The 24,038-nt window shown below is 37.7% G+C and overlaps 1 protein-coding gene across 2 annotated transcripts in view; it reads right to left on the bottom strand.

Annotated features, from left to right (window-relative positions):
* LOC144634540 (uncharacterized) overlaps nucleotides 1-24,038 on the bottom strand; it is a 35,605-nt gene that overhangs the window by 9,561 nt on the left and 2,006 nt on the right. The window contains exons 3-18 of one of the 2 annotated variants that reach the window (XM_078493522.1): nucleotides 23,569-23,804; nucleotides 17,533-17,749; nucleotides 15,327-15,565; nucleotides 14,600-14,684; nucleotides 14,303-14,459; nucleotides 12,722-12,915; nucleotides 11,547-11,837; nucleotides 10,727-11,023; nucleotides 10,173-10,329; nucleotides 9,393-9,598; nucleotides 5,979-6,269; nucleotides 5,564-5,875; nucleotides 4,506-4,653; nucleotides 3,105-3,298; nucleotides 2,100-2,387; nucleotides 1,010-1,208 (exon numbers count right to left, since the gene is read on the bottom strand). In XM_078493522.1, the coding sequence (XP_078349648.1) occupies nucleotides 1,010-1,208; nucleotides 2,100-2,387; nucleotides 3,105-3,298; nucleotides 4,506-4,653; nucleotides 5,564-5,875; nucleotides 5,979-6,269; nucleotides 9,393-9,598; nucleotides 10,173-10,329; nucleotides 10,727-11,023; nucleotides 11,547-11,837; nucleotides 12,722-12,915; nucleotides 14,303-14,459; nucleotides 14,600-14,684; nucleotides 15,327-15,565; nucleotides 17,533-17,749; nucleotides 23,569-23,796 (3,503 nt within the window). In that variant the 5' untranslated portion in view covers nucleotides 23,797-23,804. Of the gene's footprint in view, nucleotides 1-1,009; nucleotides 1,209-2,099; nucleotides 2,388-3,104; nucleotides 3,299-4,505; nucleotides 4,654-5,563; nucleotides 5,876-5,978; nucleotides 6,270-9,392; nucleotides 9,599-10,172; nucleotides 10,330-10,726; nucleotides 11,024-11,546; nucleotides 11,838-12,721; nucleotides 12,916-14,302; nucleotides 14,460-14,599; nucleotides 14,685-15,326; nucleotides 15,566-17,532; nucleotides 17,750-23,568; nucleotides 23,805-24,038 lie in introns of those variants that run through there. The other variant, XM_078493523.1, reaches the window with a different exon arrangement.

Below are 24,038 nucleotides of genomic sequence, written 5' to 3'. Positions count from 1 at the left end.
CTGGTTTGTTTTGCTGTCTTGACACTGAAGGTATATACGTGGTATTGTGATTAGTCAGGTACCCAGGAGTCCAAAAGGGCTTGACTTTCACAGAAACAGCGTAAAAACTCTCAGATAATTCTTTAAATCATTTTTACAGCACATTAACAATGCTTTAAATGAATTTCTGGATGTATTATGCTTAAAATAGCTAAAGGAAAGACATGACGTCATAATTAAATGCATCAAAACATCATCTTAAGGCGAGAATTAAGCTTGGCAACATTGATTTAGTAAAAATAGCTATGTTGACAAAAATCAGACAAAAATGCCCGTGGGTGTCACATTTTGGACTCTTGGGTACCTGACTAGATGTTTCATATGAAAAGTCTAAGTGTAAATGTGAGAAATATTTCAGAGTCGATATTCATAGTGTGGCACTCCTTGGCTGTTGACTCGAAAACTTTTTTTACTCCTTCGAACTTCTCTGTTTGGCCTACACTTTTGCCTAAAACAGATACATCCGCACTTTGTTACTTGACTAATTTCTGCTAAAAAAAAACGTAAACAGACGCCTGCTACGCAGGCTATTTCTTATTCTAAGCCTACATATCACATTTTATTATATAATCTGCGGTTGTTTATTGGGATTTTGACCATGAAGAAAAATAGTATCCCGACGTGTGTAAAATTACGATATTTTTTTACGTGTGCTTGATATCACCAAACACGTGCTGACAATTTTGGTACATTTCAATGGTGAATGAGCCAATGGAAACATCTTTGGATCTTCGGCAATCTACGGAAATTTTCGAAAAAGTTCGGAAAATGTTCGTAAACATTCGATTGACCTTCGGACGACATTTTGAAAATCTTCGGAAAGTTCGGGAAATTTTCGGAAATCTTGGGAAAATTCGTCAAAACATTGTTATTAGTAGGTTTATAGAATGAACAAAATAATACATAGTTACTTGGAGATATGGAATTTATATTTTCGTTTTCACATCGATATCGTACACTTTCTCATTACCTCACTTTAAAATCTGACGGTTGTTCAAATCCTATGCAGTTAGCGGCTGTGACAACCCAGCGTGGATCTATCAAAGAAGCCCCACAAAACTTTTTTCTATATCTGCTTATAAATAGCATTGCCTGCCAGGGCCAGCTGTTAACTGGTGCAATTGTACCACCAACACTTCGTGAAATGCTAGGCCGAGACCCACAAGAAACTGAAATGAAACGAAACAACAGACATGAAATAATAATTGAGGATAATTAAATATTTATAGTGCGCAAATTATACTTGTAAAAAAATGATCAAATGCGCATAAGTGATAACCATTTAATTCTACATTTACCAAACGTTCAAAACGTATGAAATATTTAATATTTATCAATTCTTTTCCAAAATACTGATGAAAATCGTCTGATATGACAAGGGCAAAGGCTGGAGAGGTTAAAATCAGACGCCTTCCTCAAGATTGAGCAGGGGAATTATTTTATTTTGGCACAAAAAAGACATTAGTCATGCAGTGCCTTCTTAAGGCATTGGACAAATCTTTAAAAATTACGTATACCGCAGGATATCTACCCTATAGAGATTACTGATAATAAGGACCATATTTATCTAGGCATCATGACGATTGTTTTGATAAAAAAGTACCTAACTGCCCACTTTGATAACAGCTTTATTGCCCGTGGACTTAGTGACCTCCCGAGTGACTATGAGATTATTTAGGGACACCATTAACAAATTGCTCTCTTAAATTATTTCACCACATATTGAGACTATCTCAATTCCTAATTAAAACACTGTAATGGATCCTAGCTGTTGGTTTCGAACTAAGCAATTCACAGAAAGTCTCTAGGTGAGCCCAAATGTCGATCGGACTTTTTCGGTACCCTAATAATAATATTAATGTGGGTAATAATGTAGATGTACAAAAGGTAAAATTGAAACAGAAACATAAACACGTTATTTAGGCTGGCCACGGACATTCTTTATCAGGTTCATTGTAAAGTACGTTATTAATAGTTTGATAGGGAAAAGCCACAACTAAAAACTCCAAATTTAACAACGCACAAACAAACAAACAAACGATATCAAAAATACTCCTTACGCTTTTTCGTTTTAGCAATCACTTCCAGATTCCTATAAGGTCGACCCAATTCATCCACTCCAAACACTTGTACTCCGTAAGTTGTCGAATGTTGGATTTCATCAATTTCTGTACTCAGCCTTTTTCCATCTATTATTTTGTGATCCAGTGCATTTCCATCTGTTTTGTTTAAAAGGATGATGTAATAGAGTACTTGACGGTTAAGTATACTTTTCAGGTTTGTCCACTGTATTAATAGACGTGTCGTGCCGTTATCTGCGGACACTGTCCAGCCAGGGAGCACAGTAGCTGAAACAGACAACATCCAATGGTTACCTGTTTACAGTTACATATCATATCGTTTGGCGAGAAAATCATGTTTATGTTCCATTTATAAGGAAAATAACTTAGTCTTTCAATCCCTCTCCTGGTTGGGGGGGGGGGGACTAGTGACTTAAAGTAAGGGGTGGGGAGGAGGGGGGCTTAAGAGCCTCCCCCTCTTAGTAAGTCTTTACTTTTGGCAGAATTTGGGGGGGGGGGGGGGCATCCCTGAAACACCTTAAAAAACAAACGGAAAACTTGAGCGGATTAAACAAGCCTACATAATCCACATGGCGATGTTACCTCATTTACTGGCTAACATCAGGCCTTCTTCATCGGACAGACTAATAGAAACCTTACCACGGCCTTGACTTAACACAAATGAGTGACTGGAAGACCATTTCTAATCACCATCGACTTGCTAACCACAAAATCAACTTGGCTTAACCAGCTATTTACAGCGAATGACTCTAGCACAAAACTGACCATTTAGCTTTAACGGACATTATTTACTTTATACTTGACTCTGAAGATGACTTCCACTCAGGCTGTCAACAGCAAGAGTTATTTTCAGATCTACTCTCACACGAACGACCACACTTTACGTATACGAACCACCGACACTCTTTGATTTATACACACTACACATTCTTAGTTACATGCTGTCGAGGCAGACCATGCGAAAAACGCATTTCTGTTACGTACCTGCATTAAGTCCATTTTTTAACACCGCGAACTGCATCTTGACAAGGCTTGATTTCTTTAATAGCACGACATTAACTGTGATGTTGTTGGATTTCCCGAATGGAACTTCGACCAAAGATCTATGACTTGGATACCCGCAACCCGCTTGGTAAAACTGCATAGTTCCGTTGCCGCCGAAGATCTTGACATACTCACTGTATTGAGATGCAAGCAAAAAATGCGAATGAAATAATTTAACATCGCGTTTAAACAAAACTTTTGGAAATTTCGGATTGGAAGCCATCTCAGATATTAATTTTACAGCGTCTGGATTTTTTTTTATTAGTGACGTTGCTAGGGCTACAAAAACCCAACATCTGCATTCAAAATTTGTAGACACAAAATTACATAAGCAAACTAAGGTCATGCGAAAACAAACAAATCAGCAAATAATCAATAAATGAATCGATAATTGTCGCAAGCAACGAATTATTACTGGTTTAACTTTCAAGTTGTATAGTAACTCTTAGGGCCGATTTACACGGTGCGATTGTCGCATACGACATGCTTGCGATATGCTTACGACAGGCCTACGACACGAATTGTGTCGTCTAAATCAAACTTACAACTCGCTTACGACCGTCGTAGGCCCGTCGTAAGCTTGTCGCATGCGACAAAATCGTACCGTGTAGATCGGCCTTTAGGCAGATAAAAAAAAAAAAGATTTTAGCGCTAGTGCACACAGCCTGAGCAAGCAAAAAAGGCAACTAATCGAATGCAAGCGATGTTCAGTTAGTCAAGAGCTAGTCAAGAGGATTGGATCTTATATAAAAAAAGTATCGAGTTCGTTTACATTTGCGGTTTGAATTTGTACAGGCAATGGCGTAACATTTCAAAAGTGATTCATTTTAAAGTTAACGCGAGACATGGAACAACTATTGTGCGCGTCTGAATGCACGGCAAATTACAAATTAAATAACAATTATTACAGAAAATGATGTTAATAAAAAAACAGATAACACGACACTAATGTACAAGAAAAATAACATCACATTAAAACGCAAGAATTAAGTATCAAGAATGTTTGAGCTGCTTATTCAAAATACGTAGGGTTTTCTGAGTGGACTTTTAAAATTAACTGCAGTCTGTTGGGTGCGGAATCTACAATAGAAAAACAGTTATTTGAGCACCGCCTACGGCATGTGTAATTTAGTCAACATATAATTTTATTGACATGCATTCTGGGCACCGGGTGCTTTGTATTTTATATCAAGGGCATCAGTATTGGACAAACTGGCTCGATTATACGAGAATACGATAAAAAGCGGCAATTATAAGCTATCTGGTCTCCACATGATACAAATATCATCACTTCGACTATGTTAAAAACATCTGTAGAAGGTCGGATATATCTTTAATTACCTGCAATTACTTAAGTCCAGCTTCTGAATTAGAAAGAGGGTAACTGCGCGACTTACACCAACATTCCCTATAGTCAAGTAGTATATGTCATTGTAATCTGGCCTAACGTCTACAAAACCAGTCGATTGGTTTACAGTGACCTCCAAACCTGAAAAAAAAAAGTAAACGATGAAACAACAAACTGAAAAAGTCTTACGGTCGCTTGATTAAACGCCTTATTGTTAATTAACACGTCTTTTAACCGAGATCGAGAATCACAGCAGGAAAGGAAGCTCAAATTACTGGGTCAGTAGCTATATCAACAATAATTCTAGAATAGAGCAGAAAACATGCATTTTGGAGAGCCTGTGAATTTCAATCTCTATTTCTTAAAAAAAAAAAAAAACAACAACAACAACACATCGTTTTGCCAAAACAATCAAAAGCAGTTTAATGTCAATTTTGCTTTGACATATCTTTACTATACCCAAATATTGCATCGGGACTGTCTCGTAATTTGGTATTGCTCTCTGGTTATACTGCGTCCTCATTCACATATCCCTCGGACGTGCAAGCAAATTCATACCCAGACCGTCGCTCAAGAGGGAGTGGATGGACCCCCCTCTTTAAGGTTTTTTGCTCTATTAAGGCACAGCGAAAATACTTTGCACTGTATAGAAAGCCCGTTGCATGCTCTACAAGATGACGTAATTTGGTGTTGGACGTGACGTCAAATGATGTCGTGTGACGTCATTAGAGCCGCCATCTTGGATCTGCCATCTTGGACTTCACCATTTTTCTAAGAAATTCAGGAAATAACGGAAATTGATGCAAAAGAAAGCCAGAGTGCTCATGGAATGTAAAAAATAAACAAGTTGTATGATTTTGTTTCATAAAACTTGAACACACCTGTACGTCCTTGGGTCAATCGCTTTAATTCATTTCGATGCAAATCCAAAACCCATCGTCATTTGGGTTACCGGTGCCAGTTCCGTGTTTAACCTTTGAGTTTTCATTGGCTAACTCACTGTATTGTTTCAAGTTAAGTCATAAGCGTTGCTTTATTTATGGTGACTTACCTGTTTTATGTGTAACGCTTTCAGAAGATGGTCCCCGTCCTTTAGACGTGAAAGCCGCCACTTGGATATAGTATAGTTGTTGTGGTTTTAGTCCCGTTAAAGTAACCCATGTATTATTAGGGTTAACTGTTACACTGCTTTTGTTATATTGCGGGTATATACTGTCAGGTAGTGAAAGAGGAAACATGTAGTCAACATAATATCCTGACAATCGTCCATTGACATACTGCTTAGGAAGTGGATTCCAGTGAACTGTGATCTCAGTTGCTCTCACATTTGTGAAAGTGGCGTTTGATGGTGGCCTGCTAGGAACTGATAAAAAAGAGCAATGATTACAACCAAAAAGTAACGATATATAAAATTATGACTTAATACATATCCCCATCTGCCATCGATAACATTTATTCGTACATACCCCCTTCTTTTGTCCAAGCGGTGACTTCCGCACTCTTATAAACCTCGCCTTTACGGTTTACACCAACAACAACAAGACGATATTTGCGAAATGGTAACAGTCCATGGAATACAACGGAACTGACATTTCCAGTCCGGATGCTGCTGATTAAACTACTGCCATTAGTGCTTTTGACAAGACCAAAGTAGTGGAGAAGTTGATGCAGGTTCGGTGCCAGAATTGACCAGTGGATGAAAATACTTCTATGTGTAGTATTGGCGATGGATACACTCCAGTTAGATATAGGCAAAGCTACCATAAGAAAGAAAGAATACAATTAGTCCGTAGATTTTTCATGTAACTAATATCGTATTATATGGCTTCAAGTTTGTAAAAGCGATAAAACATAACATATATATATTTTTTAAATAGACCTCGGGGTCCATACTGTAAGATATACAGCTATTTCAATAAACGTTGTCGGGTCAAAGCTTAAAGCTAAAGGGCAAGACCGCATTGAGTTCTGGGTATTCACTACAAATTTGCATATAAGCTTCATTAAATGTACAAATTTGTATTTCGCACGTGAGGAATTCACGAGTTTGTTTTTCCACTCAGGAGGCCTTTCTGCAGCTTTACTTTCACTGTCGCTGGGCTCTGAGATTTGAAAATTCGTCTAAAATTCAATGTGCTTAAAAGCACCCTGTTTCACATGTCTGAAGAAAGAGAAAACGTGCAAATTCGCGTTGGTCGTGTCACTATATATTTTAATATTTAGCACGTGCAAATGCTCCCTTCTTCTACCCATACTGCCTTTCAGTTTTGTCTTTAAGCTTTGATCCGGACAACGCTTACTAAAATAGCTGTATACCTTCCTAGTTCATTTCCATAAAGGATGCGTCTCAAACAATGACAGTGTGATCTGACAAACGATATCAATTGCTGTTTTGGCATTAACGTAGGCAGAAATCATTTTCTTAAAGCGTTCGATACGTTCGTTCGACCGGAAAGGTGAAGGGAATTCGCTGCCACTTCCTCCTCAGTTTTTTTCGAACTTCTGAAAATATGATTTAATCTATAATTGCCCGTCAAACTACCAACTTTCTATGAAGAATGCATGAAATATTTTGCAGAATGTTCGGCGGCAAAGCAAAATAAAATACTGTAAACAACCTCGCAGATGGTAATTTTAAAAATCGTTCTGTGGAACAATAAAGCTATCTGCATTAATGGAAAATCAGTTTACAATCATGGACTTGCAGATAAGGGCATACTTATTGATGATAACGAGCTCATTACAAGACATAAGTAAAGGGAACTTAGGGCCGAATCGCACTAGCGGACAAGTTTTAAATGTCATAACATTTTTTACAAAAACAAAATTGTCGCGACAAGTCAGAGACATTTTGAAGAAACCAAAAGGTGTAATTATTAGTACAATAGCTCTGCACGTGCTTCTGCCATCCCTGTACATTTCTCAGCACGGTCGTCTTGGGCAAACATCAAATATGCAGTACAACGCGTTAACAAAAATCTAAAACAATTCGCATTTAAAGTACGCGTGTTCTCATGCAGTGATAATGAGTCGTCTCAAGATAACTTTTTCTTTTCTCATTCTTACATTTGGCCGAAACTCTTCACTTATAAATATGCTTTGCCTCTCGCGAAAAGATTTTGCGGCTGGATTATGAAAGTGAGAGTTACATCACAGTGCATACTATCCCAACAACTTTTGAGTGCGTGTTGTTTTTCGGTGCAATTTGGACCAAACACAATAGCAAATCAACAACATATTGTTATCTGGCATTACGAGGGGCATGGGAATGCGACTTGTCATGAGTTTTCCTGCCTTGAGGCAGGACCTCGGCCCCTTTGATGATTTGTCCATTTTGACAAAATTTGCCCTTGTCCAACAAGTCGTTCGCACTTTTTTTGCAATTGTTTGACAACATATATCGCGCGTGCAACGCGGACCAATCATAAGACAACTGCTTCTCTGTTTTCCTGAAATGCTGGACAAGTTCTAGGTCTCAAAAAACGCACTCGCACTTGTTTTCTGTAACAAGTGACACGTTTATGATGAAATATACCAATTGTTACAAAATTTGTCCGCTAGTGCGATTCGGCCCTTAGTATCATTCTCTCCGTTGGATGCATTTAAACTTTATTGTGTAATTGATGCCTTTCCAGCTGAATGGCGGAGATTTCTAAGAACATACAACTATAGGGACATGGAGCCCTTCAACATAGGAAATCAAACCCAGCTACAGTTAAACCACCGGCTAACCATCCTATGTTTGTCACAGCATGCCCATTTGAATATTCAAATTTCATTACTAATTGCTACTGTAAATATGTAAGTTTTCTAAAATCGGCTTTTGCGACTTTTATTTGCAATAAAATGAAGTAAAAATATTTTCGCATTGTTAAGGTTTGTTTTTATGTCGTTTTCTTGGCGTTTTGTAGCGCGAGAGAAAAGTTCTGGGAGTTTAAAATTTCGACTCGTGTACAGAATGCAAATATTTATACAAGGCGTGCAACTTTGACATACAAGAATCGAGTATCGCCTCTTGAATGTAGCCGAAAAAAACATATTTATCTCAACTTATTTTCTATGGAGTTACCGGCCCTCGAAAGAACAGTCTTCGAACTCTAGTCTGGTGTTATTTGAGTGCGATCGGTTCGCCCCGTTGCTCTTTTAAACAAGCTGGAATATCACATTAGTCCGTAAATTTGCCGATTTACTTTGACAATTTATGCAATATTCGCTGAAATTGGTCAAAATTACTGCCTATGCCCTCTACTGGAAAGCAATTCTGAGCCACTACAAAATGTTCTCTGAGGAACCCCAAAGAAATATTGTTCGGAAATCGCGATAGCGAAGCCGAATACAACTTGAACTGAAAATTTAAACTGCGTCTCTACTTCAAATGTTTCAATTTTTTTATTTTTGTTGTTTTTGATATTAACATTTCTTTGCACTTATGTACTTTAGTTCACTAAACAAATCTAAGTAATGGCAAGTATAAATAAATTTTCCGGTTCAAGTTGTCTTCGGCTTCGCTGTCGCGATTTCCGAACAGTATTTGCATGGTTTGAAACACCTGCCGCCAGGGACGGCGGAGCAATTTTCCAAGTGGGGGGGCTGACTAGTGACTTGAAGTGGGGGGGGGGGGGGGGGCTTAAAAGACCCTTCTCTTAATAAGTCTTTATTTTTTCTGAAATTCCGGGGGGGGGGGCTAAAGCCCCCAAACCCCCCCCCCCAGCCCCCCGGCTCCGCCGTCCCTGGCCGCACGTGGCCGAGACAACTATGGATATGGATCAATCAGTTGCCGAAACAAAGAGTGTTTTGTGCTCAGGTTGCTTTACATAATTATGATAAATCATGCATGTTTTCAGATTCTTCAAATGATGAAACTAATGAAACTCGCTTACCTGAGCTAAGAGATCGATTTAAAACCTTGTACCAGACTTTGACGTAGCCGTAATCGCTTGAAAACTGGACTTCTAGAGTAATGTTGTGTCCGTTCTGATATGGTATTTCCAATGACAACCCATCGGAAATTGTGTCATGCCTTTCTGCAGCAAACACCTCAAGCCCATTACTGTGAAAAACCTTGATGTAGCTTTTGTGCCTACAACTTAATCGAACAATTAGTTAATGTAAGCTCGTCACATACGTTAAAGTACTTATTATGAATTTGGCTGAAAAGAAGGAAACTTGGGATTGTTCTTAAACAAATCAGCAAGATAGCAAAGTCACAATATTGCCCTTTAAATGCGTCGCAAAACACATTTCGAAGACTATGATGACATTTCGGGGAGCCATCTGAGGCAAAGAATGAAGTATATTGACTGAGCAGTATTTTACATGTAGCATCATAATGGAATAGTCGTACAGTCATATCCATCGTTTATACACCGAAGTGGAGGTCAATAGTGATAGATATTTACCTCGCAAACTCGCGGTCCGGCAAATATCCACCAAATTCACCGACATCGAAGTGAATTATCGTTTTAGTCTATACCACACACGCTGGCCTAAAACATCACTTTGGGTAAACAAAGCGACGCGCGAAGGTGAGTTTGTTTCTCTTTATCTGCTTGGAGGAGAATAGTACTTTGCTAATTACCACCGAGATAACCAATCATTGCGCGCGGAAAGCAGCTACTCACTTAGATAACAAGAAGGATGTCAAAAAATATTTAACTTACTAGGGATAGCACGAACTGAAGTAAACGTATTGAAATGAAATAAGGGTGACTCCTTGCGGCATACCAGCACTTTTTATTTGGCCAATGCAGTTGAGAGTATTTCTCCCATGAGAAAAGTTTAACCATCCAGATGATCGGTTTACAAAGCCTGTGCAGCCTGATTTTTAAAAATAATATGAATTAAATTTTGATATTAAAGTTTTGATTTATGAAAAGGCTAGGAAATAATGTTTAGTGAAACAGCGTATCTAGGCGATTCGATGTATCACACTTCCAAACAAAAATTGTTGTTTTTAGTTTACATTGGAATTCTTTGTTGTTCCTAAATGTTTTCCTCCCTACTGCTGACGGTAGGACGAGTCAGGATTCGAGAGTAACATGTGTGAAGACAAAAATTGAAATACAAAGGGTACTGATGAATATATTGCAGCTGAGGATTTTGACGGGACGAAACCTTTGGTAAGTTGTTAAGCCTTTATATCTCCAGATTGGCTAAAGGGGGCACGGACAAAGCTAAAATAGTCAAGTTAAAGACATTCAAAACAGACACTTACCTTTAGTTATATAAAAAGAGGCTGACTTAGGTCCTTCTCCTTCGGATGTTAAAGCTGCCACGGAAATCTGGTAACGTTTATCTGTCCGAATATTAAATAGCGTAAGATGCGACTCTTCTGGGTTGATGGTGATGTCAGTTTTCTCCAATGGTTTATAGTAGTCCATGTCTTTGTAATAGACTCTATATCCCAAAAGACGGCCATTGATGTATTGGACAGGGAGAGGATCCCACTCTACCAATAATTCATTCAAGCCATGATCTGTAGCACGAACATTTAAAGGAGCTCGACTGGGTACTGAGAAATACAGATTAAATTGTGTATTGGTAAGGATAATAACTATAGAGAATTTCGGCTTTACAGTCTTTACAAAAAATTTCAATTGTATAATTGCACATTACAGCCCATAGATTAACTTAGAAATACTATATTTCGAAGAAACGTATCAGAAAGAATGTTTGCTTCCAAACAAGTTTTCGTTGGCTCGTTTTTACGCCCAGAAATGTAAGTTATGCACATAAAAATTCTCCCTTTCAGAAATATCTTCGTATAAAACACAGAAAAAATGTCGTTCTTTATATCGAAAGAGAAATAGACAATGGATGGACTCCCTAATAGCACTATGTCATGTCCCCATGTGACATTGTTTTCTTGCCTCGATTTTACATCAGAAAAAAAAGGATATGTACACATGCGAAATCTTCAGGTTTAAATTACATCTATATGAAACAACAGCAACAAAAAAACATTTACAGATGTCAAGATAACGCGAAGGTCTCTGAGAAGAGGAGAAGGGGGAAGAGGGGGGGGGGGGGCTTACCTCCTTCTAGTGTTTTGATGGAGACTGCTTGGCTGGAGAACGTGATGTTTCCATTAATGCTTGTCGTAAATGCGAAGACCTGAACAACATAGGATGTATATCCTTTAAGCGAGCTGCTGTAGTGAATATTACTTGAACTGTTTGCTCGGAAGAGTGTAATGACGCTATTAGTTTCCTTGTACCCGACCAAGTAATAACTGATAGACAACGGCAGAGGGAAATTTGACCAACGCACTCCAGCGGAGGAAGCTGTTATGTTGTAAGCTGTAACATTCCAGGAGACGGCTGTGGCTGTTGATATAAATAAATAAAGAGACAAACCAATAAATTTATGATTAAGAGACATGGCGACAAGCAGGCAGACAGACAAGCAGACAGATAGACAGAAAGACAGACAGACAGACAGCAGACAGACAGATGAGAGTCGAAATGTGGTGGTGGCTTTTATCGATTAAAATTGTGTCTCAATTTAATAGCTGCTCCATTTTGGTTAGGTCGATTTTGAATCAGGATAACGTTTTTCACCATCACTTCTTCATTCGAGAATGGTCCTTACACCTCAAATGTTTTTCAACAATGTGGCACGCGTCCTGTATACTGCTAGAATCAGCAATGTCGAATTCATCAAGTGTGTAGTAAATAATAAATATGGTATTTTTTTCATATCAGCCTAGTAAATGGCCCAGCTCACCACGAGTCTCTCGTAGCTCAGTTGGTTAGAGCGCCCAACCGGTATCTGGGAGGCCATAGATTCGATTCCCGTCGGGGACTCGAATTTCTTTGTCACATGCTCGTGTCATTGTTGAAAAAATACGCCTTAATTATATATCACCGAGCTAAAAATTTACCATCTTTATTATTTACAATGTAAATTGATTTTAACGCTTCTTTTATCCGTATTGAGTAAACCGTTGGCCGTAAAAAGCCACTTATATCACCCCTATCGCGAGCAGTGTAAACAACGTGTAGGAAAAAAAAAAACAAATGATAAGGAGGACAATAACCAAGTATACCTTAACCTTACGCAGGCCTAACAAAATTAAGACACTTATTAAAAAAAAAACTTAAGAGTTATGGGCGTGTGAAATGATTGTAACTTAAAACACGGAGCGGAAAAAATATTTTAATGCTATAGGTGGAGACTTGATGTGATAAAAAAAGTAAAATTCCCTCACCTGAGCTAAGGGATTGATTAAGTATCCTGTACCACACTCTGGCGTTACTGTATTTGTATGATAGTTGGACTGCTAGTGTAATGTTGTGTCCGCTCCCAAATGGTATTTCCACTGACAACCCAGGGGGATTTGAATCGCATCCTCTGGTAACAAAGACTTCAACCTTATTACTGTCTAAAACCTTGATGAATTCACTTAAACGAAAACACAAATGCATTAAAATTATTGATTAATTACAACGGTAGATTAATTAATCGGTTAATTAGTTAACATAAACTTATTTCAGAGGAGGAATGAGTTTATTATCACTTTTATTGAAACGAAGTGCAACTTGGTATAGTGTAACTACGCACATCACTGAAAGAAACCGCTGAGATGCAAGCCCCGTCTGAGAAAGCGGGCTCTGTTTTCCAGCCCAGTCAAACAGGCTTTGAAATGGTAGAAAAGCCCGTGTAATAGAGATAGAGATTTTAGCACGGGCTGAATTGTAAACTTAAGTACTAAAAAAATAATGGTCATGCCACGATATAAGTACGGTGGTCTGTAGATTCAAGGTTAATTTTAACCACTCAAAAGTTAAACGAAACATGCTCACGTTACAGCAAGTTATCTTGAGACAAGACGAGAAAAACTCACGGCAAAGTTTTTATAGCCTTGCTTACGAGAAAGAAGTAAATATTTCGTGTTATTGCCGTCCCACTTCAGGCCTACGATTGGTTCTATAAAAATTACAATCGAAGTCGCTGTAATGAATTGGGTTGCACACGTATGCATTTAAGCATCCAAAACGTTCACAATATTTCTGCAAAAAATAAGTGATAATCTTCTATCTCCTGCAATTTGCACCGTTGGAACAACTTTCGTTCCATTAAATTCGTCTACACGAGTTATCCATTGCAGTCAATTAGCTTGACTAAGGGAAAAATGTTTTAAATTACTTCAAAGCAAGCAGCCTGCAATTTTCAGCGTGTGTGATTTTGATTTTCAGAACAAGTTTAGGTTGAATAAAGTCAATTTTCGTCCAAATTTTCTTTATCGAGGTCGCCAAGAACTTCATAAAACCTCGAACTACGGTTTTTTTAAATTTCTCACAATCTGCTGCAAAAAGTACAAATTAAAATTAATTAAAAAAAATACTCAAATAAAAAACAATCAACTTCTGACATAAGAAGATCAATCTATGCAATTTTCTGCCCTGATGATGACAGCTGTACGTGGGGCCGTAATTAGGTAAACCCGACATACACTGCCTCACATGACTTATACCTACTCAATAATTTCTGATAAATAGATAAATTCTGATAATCATCTTCCAACAGAATACACAAAACTTTATAGGAGATTATACGAAGAAAACTTCGAAAACAAATTATTTTTTCCCTTTGCATCGCGTTTCCTTCAACTGAAACAACATTTGAGCATCGCACAACAAATCTTGTTCTAGGACTCCTCTCCCCCTACCCCTGTGTGGAGGTGTGGTGGCGCGGGCGGTCATTCGCCGGCATCAAAACCATTTTTTCTGCTACATGAGGTTGCTGAGTTTTCGTAGGTACGGAGCTCCGCTATAAATAGCTGCCTTACCTGCAATTGCCGAGGTGCATCTTTTGCAGGGAGATAATTGCAACAGCTTGTCTTATTCCAGCATCACCGATTGTCCAATTGCAAATTAATTCGCCCTCATCTCCAGACTTCCCAAAGTCTACCTCTCCCGAAGAATTGTTTAAAACACCTCCACAGTCTATTTATCCAATGAGTTACAAAAGAGAAACGTATGTTAAAAATTTAAATGCAATTTATAAGGATAATTATTAATATCATTTACATTATGCAGTTCCCAAGCTTTTATGATTATTGAATGTTCAAAATGCCAAATCTTACTTGGACAATTTCCTTCTGTGACTGTGACGTCATCAATTGCGATGTCATTTCTGTATGATTGTCTAATAACCCCCTCGAATGTTATCTAGAAATTAAAGGATTATAATATTTAATTTATCAAAACAAGGTACAATCTACCATTCGTAAACAAAGTTACAATAGCTCAGGTTTGAGAGAGCAGTTCTTCAGTAGTCATGCTGTATGCCCCGGTCGATGGTTCAAATCTGGCCGAAGAAAGGAAAAAGCTTCTTTTTTGGGCGAGCTTAAAATACTTTTTAATTATCGCGAGCGCGTGCGAACAAACGTCTTGCTTATTTTATTTATTTTCTTAAAACGTTCTTACCTTAGTTTATTAAACTTGAGTGTATAGGAACACGTCTCACGTTAACACGGGCACACGTCTCATTTACATGGTCAAGGAGTATATCTTGCTCCGTATTGACTCCCTAGTCAAGCTTTGTTCCGAGTTTGGTATAGGAATAGTCTATTGTCTGCAATTTATGTGCCACTCAGAGAGAGGGTCTAATGTGTTTGACGCTCCCCAAAGAAGTAGTACTGCTCTCCCTCTTTCATGAATTTGGTGTTCATGGTATTTTCTAACTACATGTAGACTGGTGATCTCGAAAAGTCAATTACAGTGAAATAATGTTTAAAACGTGAAGGCGGCCGCGGAACACGAAAATCACAAAAATGAGTCAATATAACACATAATATTCATTACACTTACAACATCGCTTGGATGTAGGGTAGCTGTCACTTTCTTCCAGGCATTTCCTTGATCTCCTGACTTATTAAATATTTTTACATTGCCGTTATAGACGTTCAGAGTTCCGAATCTCCATTCATTTCCGTGCATGTGATAGTAGAACGTTAAGCATGAAGGTGATTCACTTTTCGGTAGTGCAAGCTGAAGCTTGGCATTACCTCCGTATTTCTGATGTCTAGAGTCAGTGTACATATACATACCTATGCAAAAAAAAAAAAAAAAAAAAAAAAAAAAAAAAAACTTTCCATTAATTAATCCCTGTGTAAACGTAGAAAACAAAAAACTTATTGATTTATACCTCCCCTTCCCTATACTTGCTCAAAAAATTTACTATAGGCTCCTTCAACATCTTAAATATCTCGAAATATTTTTTTCTTTTTCCTTGGGAGTTCTGGAAAGAGGGGTTGTGCAGGTGAGTCAAAACAAAACATTATACGTGCAAATGAACGATTCGCAGTATAATACTACTGAAAGGTTTCTTTGAAAGAAAAAAAAAATGGATAGCTTGCGGGTATTCAATTAATCAATCAATCTTTATTAACGTGGTCAGCACGCTTAGCTAAAGAGCTAGTTTGCAGGTGCGCCACGAAATAAAAAATGCAAAATAGGAAAATACTGAATCTTCTTGGAAGTGTATAAAAAGTGTATAAATTAAGCGGCTATAATTAAAAATAACTACATATTACAATATTGTCAAACTAAGAATAAAATATAAAAAATTTAAAATATTATTAAAAACTTAAAATAGCAATAAAAAAATGATAAACTTCTCGGTCAAAGTTCCGTAAGATTTAATGTTCTTAAATTCGTCTTAAACATCGTGTAAGTTTTTATTTTTCTCGTTTCGCCTGGTATAGAGTTCCACAGTTTCGATGCAGTATATCTCCACGATCTTAGATCATATTAAGTTGATTTTACTTTAGAAAGGTCCACAATTGTGTTGCCTCTGAGGTTATAAGCGGAGCGTCTTATTCTTATCAATACACGTAAGCTTGCAGGACCGGCATCGCTGGCTAATATCTTAAAAACTGTGGTCAATATTTACGCTAATCGTTGTTCGTGGAGACTGGGGAGACCAATACGCTTTAATAGTTCCTTATAAGGCGTGGACTTTCCCCTGAAAACAAAACGGAGCGCTCGTTTGTTTACCATTTCCAACTTTTCAGCTGACTTCTTACTATAATAGTGTCACGTTTTGGAACAGTAATTAATAAAGTGCGGCAGTGTGATAGCCTTGTAAATGTCCCTCCTAGTCTCGAAGGGCAACCGTTTCTGCATCATTTTTTGTACAGCAATTTGTTTGACTTACTTTCTTACGTATTTTAGCGATGTGGTTTTCGAAATTCAATTTGTCATCAATTGTTACGCCAAGAAGTTCCTTTGTTTTTGATATGGGAACTTGTGACTCGTCACATTTGAACGCTAACTCGGCTTCTTTGTTTTTTCCCAACACCATCGCCTGGTATTTTGAACTGTTCCTTTTCATTCCATTTTCCGCGAACCATTTATCAGCACTAGCAAGATCAGTGTTAATGGTTTCTTCAACTCCAGGTACTACAAACGTTTTAATATAAAATGATACATGAGTCGAACTATTAATTGTATCGAAACATGGATCACAGAGCACGTCAGCAGTCCGAGTGAAAACATTCAAATCAGTTGAGTTGTGGACATTTTTGCGGTGTGCTTTAGATAAAACTTCGTGTGCTGTTTCTTCGCAAGGTACAGTTTTTTTTTTGCTTTCTGTCATATTTATAATTTATCCCTTTCAATTATTCTTCTTATTCCTTCAATTATTGATGTTCGGTTTGAAAAAAATATCAACGGAAATAGGAAGGCCAGCATTGGTAGTTTGAAACCATTTCGAAATAAAGGAAGGCTTATTTTTAATTAACTTTGTAGGCTTATATATTTTTCGATATAAATTATCACCAGTTTTTCTGGATTCTACTTCTAAAATACAATGAAGAACTTTTACCGGCCAAGTCATAATTTCTTCTCAATAAACTGAATACCGTTGAGGTTTTCCTGAATTCCTGGTAAAGCTTCAATTTCAAAGAAATCGATAGTTTTTTATATCACGAAAAGGCGGACAAACCTACAAGATTCTTTAATAAACTATCGATAATCTTTTCTTGAGAATGAAGTAGCCTCGAAGGCAACAAACCTGATCCACTATGATCTGTCGATGGACCTGATATTGTGGATGGGGTGGAACCAGAATGCAGTTTCCAGTCGAAATCATCTGACTTGGATTGGCTCCACCAGAAGCATAGCCCATCGTCAAAGTTACATGAAAATGGGCATTTTCCTTCAGTAATTTTCACTTCATCAATGGCAACATCGCCTGTATAAGAATTTCCAGTGATTCCTTCAAATGTAATCTGCAAACAAATTTTAAAATGCAAATATCGCTCTCGCTAATAAACATACTTTATCGTGGTAGGTTTGTTTTGCGTGTCCCAAAGACCCGGAGAGCTATGCCGGCTGCAGTCTTGTACTCAGGTCAAAGGGTAGGAGCCTGACAAAAACTAACAACTTCTATTCCGACTGCAAGCAGAACTGGCAAAGCTACCACGTTATGGTATGCTCTTTATAATGGGCGAGTTTAATGCAAAGTTGGGAAGAAGTGAATAAAGCCACCAACCTTAAGAGCCATCAAAAGCAGACGAAATACGAAGAAGCAACTACTTGACACCAAATCAGAAAGGACCGCTTTTAGCTCCAGTATAGAGAAGCTGACCTAACTGTTAAGAGAATGGCAAGAGCCAATGAACGCGTATAATATTATATTGATGTATTTGCTAGCCAGTCAGAAAATGCAGGCAACTTCGGAGAGCAGGGTAAGGTTTAAAAAATCTAAAAGATGGTATACGGCAAGTATGTTGGCAGAAAGGTAGCCCCTGTCAAAGACATGCAGGGTTGGCTGCATACCGCGGAAAGAGATCGGGAAATTCGTTGGCCAGAGCACTTCAAGGATGTTATCATCAACAGCCCCCACCCACAGTAAAATATGACACTCAGCTGGATGTGAACACGGATCCTCCAAACAAGCAGGAAATCACTGCAGCCTTAAAAGCCTTAAAAAGCAACAAAGCTCCTGTCTAAGACAGCCTGAATGTGGAGCTTTTCAAGCCGGCCCTTAAGCTTTCAGTAAGGATCTTACAGACCCTGTTCAAAGCAGAGTGGGAGGAGGAGTAAGTGCCACTCGAACAAAGCTAGCATCATAAAGATCCACAATTGAGGTCACTTAAGTGACTTCAATAAATTTCGCGGCGTCACCCTCCTGCCCACCTCAAGCAAAAACTGGCCAAGATAATCATCCAGCGAATCTCCAGTGCACTTGATTAGCAGCTCAGGAAAGAAGGCTGGATTACGCAAGGTTAGGAGATGTGTAGATCAGCTATTTACCTTCGTAATATCATTGAGCAAAACATCGAGTGACAGAGGCTTCTGTACATGAACTTTGTAGATTTTCAAAAGGCTTCCGATTGTATACAAAGAGACAGCTTGTGACGTAAGCTTCGAGCTTATGGTATAACCAGATTGTCCAACTTATCCAGAGCTTCTATAAATCCTTCACGTGTACCGCAGAGAACAGTGACGTCTATTACGAGGTAAAGACAGGCGTAAACAGGTCTGTCTGATGACTGCATTGCTATTCAAATTAATCATTGATTTGGCCGTTCTAGGAAGACCATCATTTTAGGGTATCTAGATTTTGTGGATGATTTAGCTATGTTATCTCACACCCACAGCCACATGCAAGAGAAAACCAGCCTTTCAAGCAAATTAAATACACTAACCAGGTGGGACTGAACATCTTCCTCACCAAAAAAGAATTCATGGAACTAAACAACTTCAACCCTAAGCCCATCAATGAGGAATAAAAAATCCTCCCATAGCCTAACGGTTTAACGGTGGAACAGGCACAGATATCCAGAGACGGCTAAAAAAAGCCAAGAGCACATTTAGTAAAGTGACAATATGAGGCGGTCGCCACAGTACTACACAAATACCAAGCTTAAGTGCGGCTTTCTCCAAAAATCAACTAATATCGCCTTTCGTCGGCACAAATTGGAAAAATCGATTTCGCTCATATTTTGCCTATAGATAGGTCCTAGTAAGAAACCAGACGGACTGCAGTTAGTTGTTCTTAATACAGCTTCCTTTCGAAGAAATATGCAAAAAAAGATTTTGCCCCAATTGGGCTCAAAATCCACTTTCGGTTTGACTGATTTTTTCAAAGTTTGATCGCCTCGCGCGTTATACTACAGCTGTTTATTGATATTTTAATAATATTTATAATGTAATTAGGTCTTTATTGTATGACTGAGCGAAAAATAAAACAAATCGAGATTAATTTTTAGCCTGAAACGGGGATAAATCCAAAGGCAAAATTTGCAAATGAGTAGCGAGCGAAATTATGCAGTAAAACTCTGCCATTTCTTTCTATGTGCGATAACTTAAAATATCGTAAAAACAATTTTTATGGGTTGACGAGACACTTATCTAATAGGATATCCAAAAAAATCTCTGGGGAAAAGGTTTTTAGTGGCCCGCTCTGGCCTTAGTTTATCACTAATTTTGCCGTAAATCAGCTAAAATGTAAACAATTGCGTGACACGGCTTGTCAAAATATCCGTAAACAGTTTCACAATTTGTGTATTTTAAATAATCTAATCATTTAAAATACACGAAACGAAGTAGATGTCACATTCCGATTGTAAATGGGTACTTAAAGCAAAACATTTACTTGCTATAATACCCTATAATGAATATATGTTTAACCTATCATTGAGGTGTTGCTTTTCCTGCGAGGTGGCTTGCTGTTTATTACTCTTCAGCTGAAATTAAAAACAAGGCAAATGTACCATGTTTTGTTTGCTCTTAAACACTTGAAAGTGTATCTACCTTTAATAAGACAATTCAGAAGAATTCAAACGGGCTCAGTTATACGATCTTTATTTTTCATGCACCCATCATGACGGAGAGTGTGAATGGGCGCTCTGCTACACGGGAAATAATTGTCGTTTCTTTTATAATTCATAAGATAATCCTCAACACAACGAATAGGAATACTAGGTTCACATTGAAAAATGCCCCTACTTTCACAACGTTCGTTTATTCATGATCATTGTAGGGTATTAGTTTTAAGATCTAGTGTTATTTCTGTTTTAGTACAGTTCGCTGAAAGTTAGTATTTTCAAATATATTTACGTTAAATCGGTAGACATGTACATGTAACTCGGTCTACTGGTGAATCCAGCGGAGATGACCAGTTCTTCATCTTTTGTTACAAAACTGAATATTTTGTACTAAAATCAGTGCCAACTAGACTCCACCTCCCACTCCCTTTTAAGGAAACGAAGGGCGAATGCCCACCTCCCCTCCTGCTGTGCCACTAAAAATGGGCAAAACGAGGGAATTTCAATTCTTTCATTTGACTCACAACTACTTCCTCCTCATTATTTACGACGACAAGTGGAGGCAGTTTCTCTGCTGCTAATTTTGACAGCTTCTCTTCTTCGGAAATTGAACACAAAAATTTCCCTGAGTGATCTGCACATACCTTATGGAAAGAGAAGGAAAGCTGTCAGACGTACTTGCATGTCGAAATGCCTGCATCCAGACAAGAAGCGAGTGAGACGTCGATATCTACCTGATCCAACGGGAAACAAATGTCCCATTCTTTTCATGATTAACTTGGAGAAGATTTTGTTTATTCCTTAAGCTTCTTTCGGCACTCGAACATTTTCCTCTGACGATTTTATGCTTTCGTATCTCTTGAGGGACCCTATATCTTTAGGTTCCTCTTTCCCAGCGAGACCATGGGTTTAGCAGTCATTACGTCGATACTATGAAGAGTGTAAAAAATCGTAGCTCGAGCAAGAATCAACTCTACTTCACTCTTCATATCATGAAACTCCAAGAGTGACTTTTGCTGTGCTATATTTTCAGTGCATGACAGTTGTGAGACTTTCTCCGTAGGCTGATTTCTGTCGCTGCGATCAAAGGAGCACTGACTTTAAAAGAACAACAAGCATTCATCTTGTTTTATACGCAAAAAGCGAAGAGTCGTGTTTACCGATCGAAGTGTGGAATTGGATATCAAAATAAAAATAATTTAATTATACAATTTGCAGGTCGCAAAGAAACTGGATTCAGGACTGATATTGCGTTAAAATCTGGCGCTAATCATATTCGAAGCTTCAGTTCCTTGAAACGTACTAGAACTTTGTACATAACTGGAGTAGAAAGGCAATGCTATGTTTTATCTGTCTTACACCATAAAATTGTTTAAAATCCTCAGTATTACCTTCAATGTTGATATCTATTGGCCGTATACAATTCTCCCCAATTATTTCTTAGGCTTTATATTTTTCTCCTTAAAAGGACATGAATTGGGAAAAATACCGGCAATTTGAGACAAAAAGGAAACAACAACACATCAACAAACAACAACGACAACATCATCGCACTCGACAAATACTTATAATTTAATTGTTGCGCTGTTTCCTTCAGATCAAGCAAAGAAATAAACCAAACAATATTTACTCGTTATTACGTAAAATAATTGAACCGAGAAAGCTTTCCTTTATACGACCGTTTTTTTGTGGATGATCGAATAATCAACAGCTTAAAACAACTATTAACACAGAACTAAACCATCTAGCATGTTGTGATAAAGAGCGTGTAGAGATCACGCAAAGGTTCCAGAAATGGTGAAGGGAAAAAATCTAATATTGCCTTTACCTTTTTGAATAGTTCACCATTTGACCTGTTTATTTGCATGGGTTGTTTGACGGAATTCTCACAAGAGCGTCAGACATGCATTGAAAATGATAATTCCATTCGCTGTTTACTACCTGTGTCACGCAATTGCTGTCACGCAAAAACGGCAGATTATCGGAAAAATTAGTGATAAATACAGGCCAAAAAGCGGGCCACTAAAAACCTTTTCCCCAGAGATTTTTTTGGATATCCTATTAGATAAGTGTCGGGTTAACCCATAAAAATTGTTTTTACGATATTTTAAGTTATCGCACATAGAAAGAAATGGCAAAGTTTTACTGCATAATTTCGCTCGCTACTCATTTGCAAATTTTGCCTTTGGATTTATCCCCGTTTCAGGCTAAAAATTAATCTCGATTTGTTTTATTTTTCGCTCAGTCATACAATAAAGACCAAATCACATTATAAATATTACTAAATGATCAATAAACTGCTGCAGTATAACGCGCGAGGCCTCACTGAGTAACACATTTGGTGATGTGAGCTCCCTGGGTAAAGAACATTATTATTATTATTATTATATTATTATAGGCGATCAAACTTTCAAAAAAATCAGTCAAACCGGAAATGGATTCTGAGCCCAATTGGGGAAAAACCTTTTTTGACATATTTCTACGAAAGGAAGCTGTATTAGGAAAAACTAACTACGGCCCGTTTGGTTTCTCACCAGGACCTATCTATGAGAAAAATATGAGCGAAATCGTCTATTCCATTTGTTCCAAAATGTTGGCGAATGGTGCCCACCGTCCACATTAAAAGTCTGCAAAAAATACTTCGCATCCTCTGACCTTTTCTAACAAGGATCTGCTTTTGGGATGCAAACAGGACGATGAGATGGATTATTGGCCATGTCATTCGAAAGGAAAACGAACCAATCACAAAGACAGCACTGCACTGTACACCCAAAGGCAGCCTCAAGAGTGGCAGGCCCAAGACTACATAGCAACGTACAGTAGAGACAGAATTTGGGGACTTAAACCAAGTGAGTAATAGTAATAGTAATAGTAATAGTAATAGTAATAGTAATAGTAATAGTAATAGTAATAGTAATAGTAATAGTAATAGTAATAGTAATAGTAATAGTAATAGTAATAGTAATAGTAATAGTAATAGTAATAGTAATAGTAATAGTAATAGTAATAGTAATAGTAATAGTAATAGTAATAGTAATAGTAATAGTAATGGTAATGGTAATGGTAATGGTAATGGTAATGGTAATGGTAATGGTAATGGTAATGGTAATGGTAATGGTAATGGTAATGGTAATGGTAATGGTAATGGTAATGGTAATGGTAATGGTAATATTAATATTAATGTTAATAGATATAGTAATAGTAATAGATGGATGGATGGATGGATGGATGGGTTGATGGATGGATGGGCGAATGGATCGGTGGATGAAACTCACCTGGCTTTTTAGATATAGGTTTCTTTCAATTTTCATCCAGTTGTTTCCCTGATCTCCAGACACGTTGAATACTTTGTCATTTCCATTGTAAACATTTAGAGTTCCAGCAGTTGCACCATACATATGATAGTAAAATGAAAGACAGGAATGTTGTGTACTGTTTCGAACAGTAAGCACGATTTTCGCGTTCTCTCCAGGTTTCCTTGGGGAAGACGTCTCGATGTACATGTAATTTCCTGTAGAGAAAAAAAAAAGATTGTCATCTATTAAGGGAGCAACGTACTACACATTCGCCACACAAATGTTTAACTGTTGTTATATATTTTCCATTATTTGTTGTGACGCTATTCATTTTTTGTCTTTTTCCTGCTCTGTATGTTTAGTTTGTCAGTGTGATTTTTTTTATTTTTCAGAAAATCGTTTGTAAAATGCCGAATGTGGAAACTTACAATATTTGTTTGGCGACTTCA

Source organism: Oculina patagonica, chromosome 13 (assembly GCF_052425735.1).
Source record: "Oculina patagonica isolate OP01 chromosome 13, crgOcupat, whole genome shotgun sequence".
NCBI lineage: Eukaryota > Metazoa > Cnidaria > Anthozoa > Scleractinia > Oculinidae > Oculina > Oculina patagonica.
The sequence above is the reverse complement of the archived record's forward strand: the minus strand, read 5'-3'. Positions and strand labels throughout refer to the sequence as shown.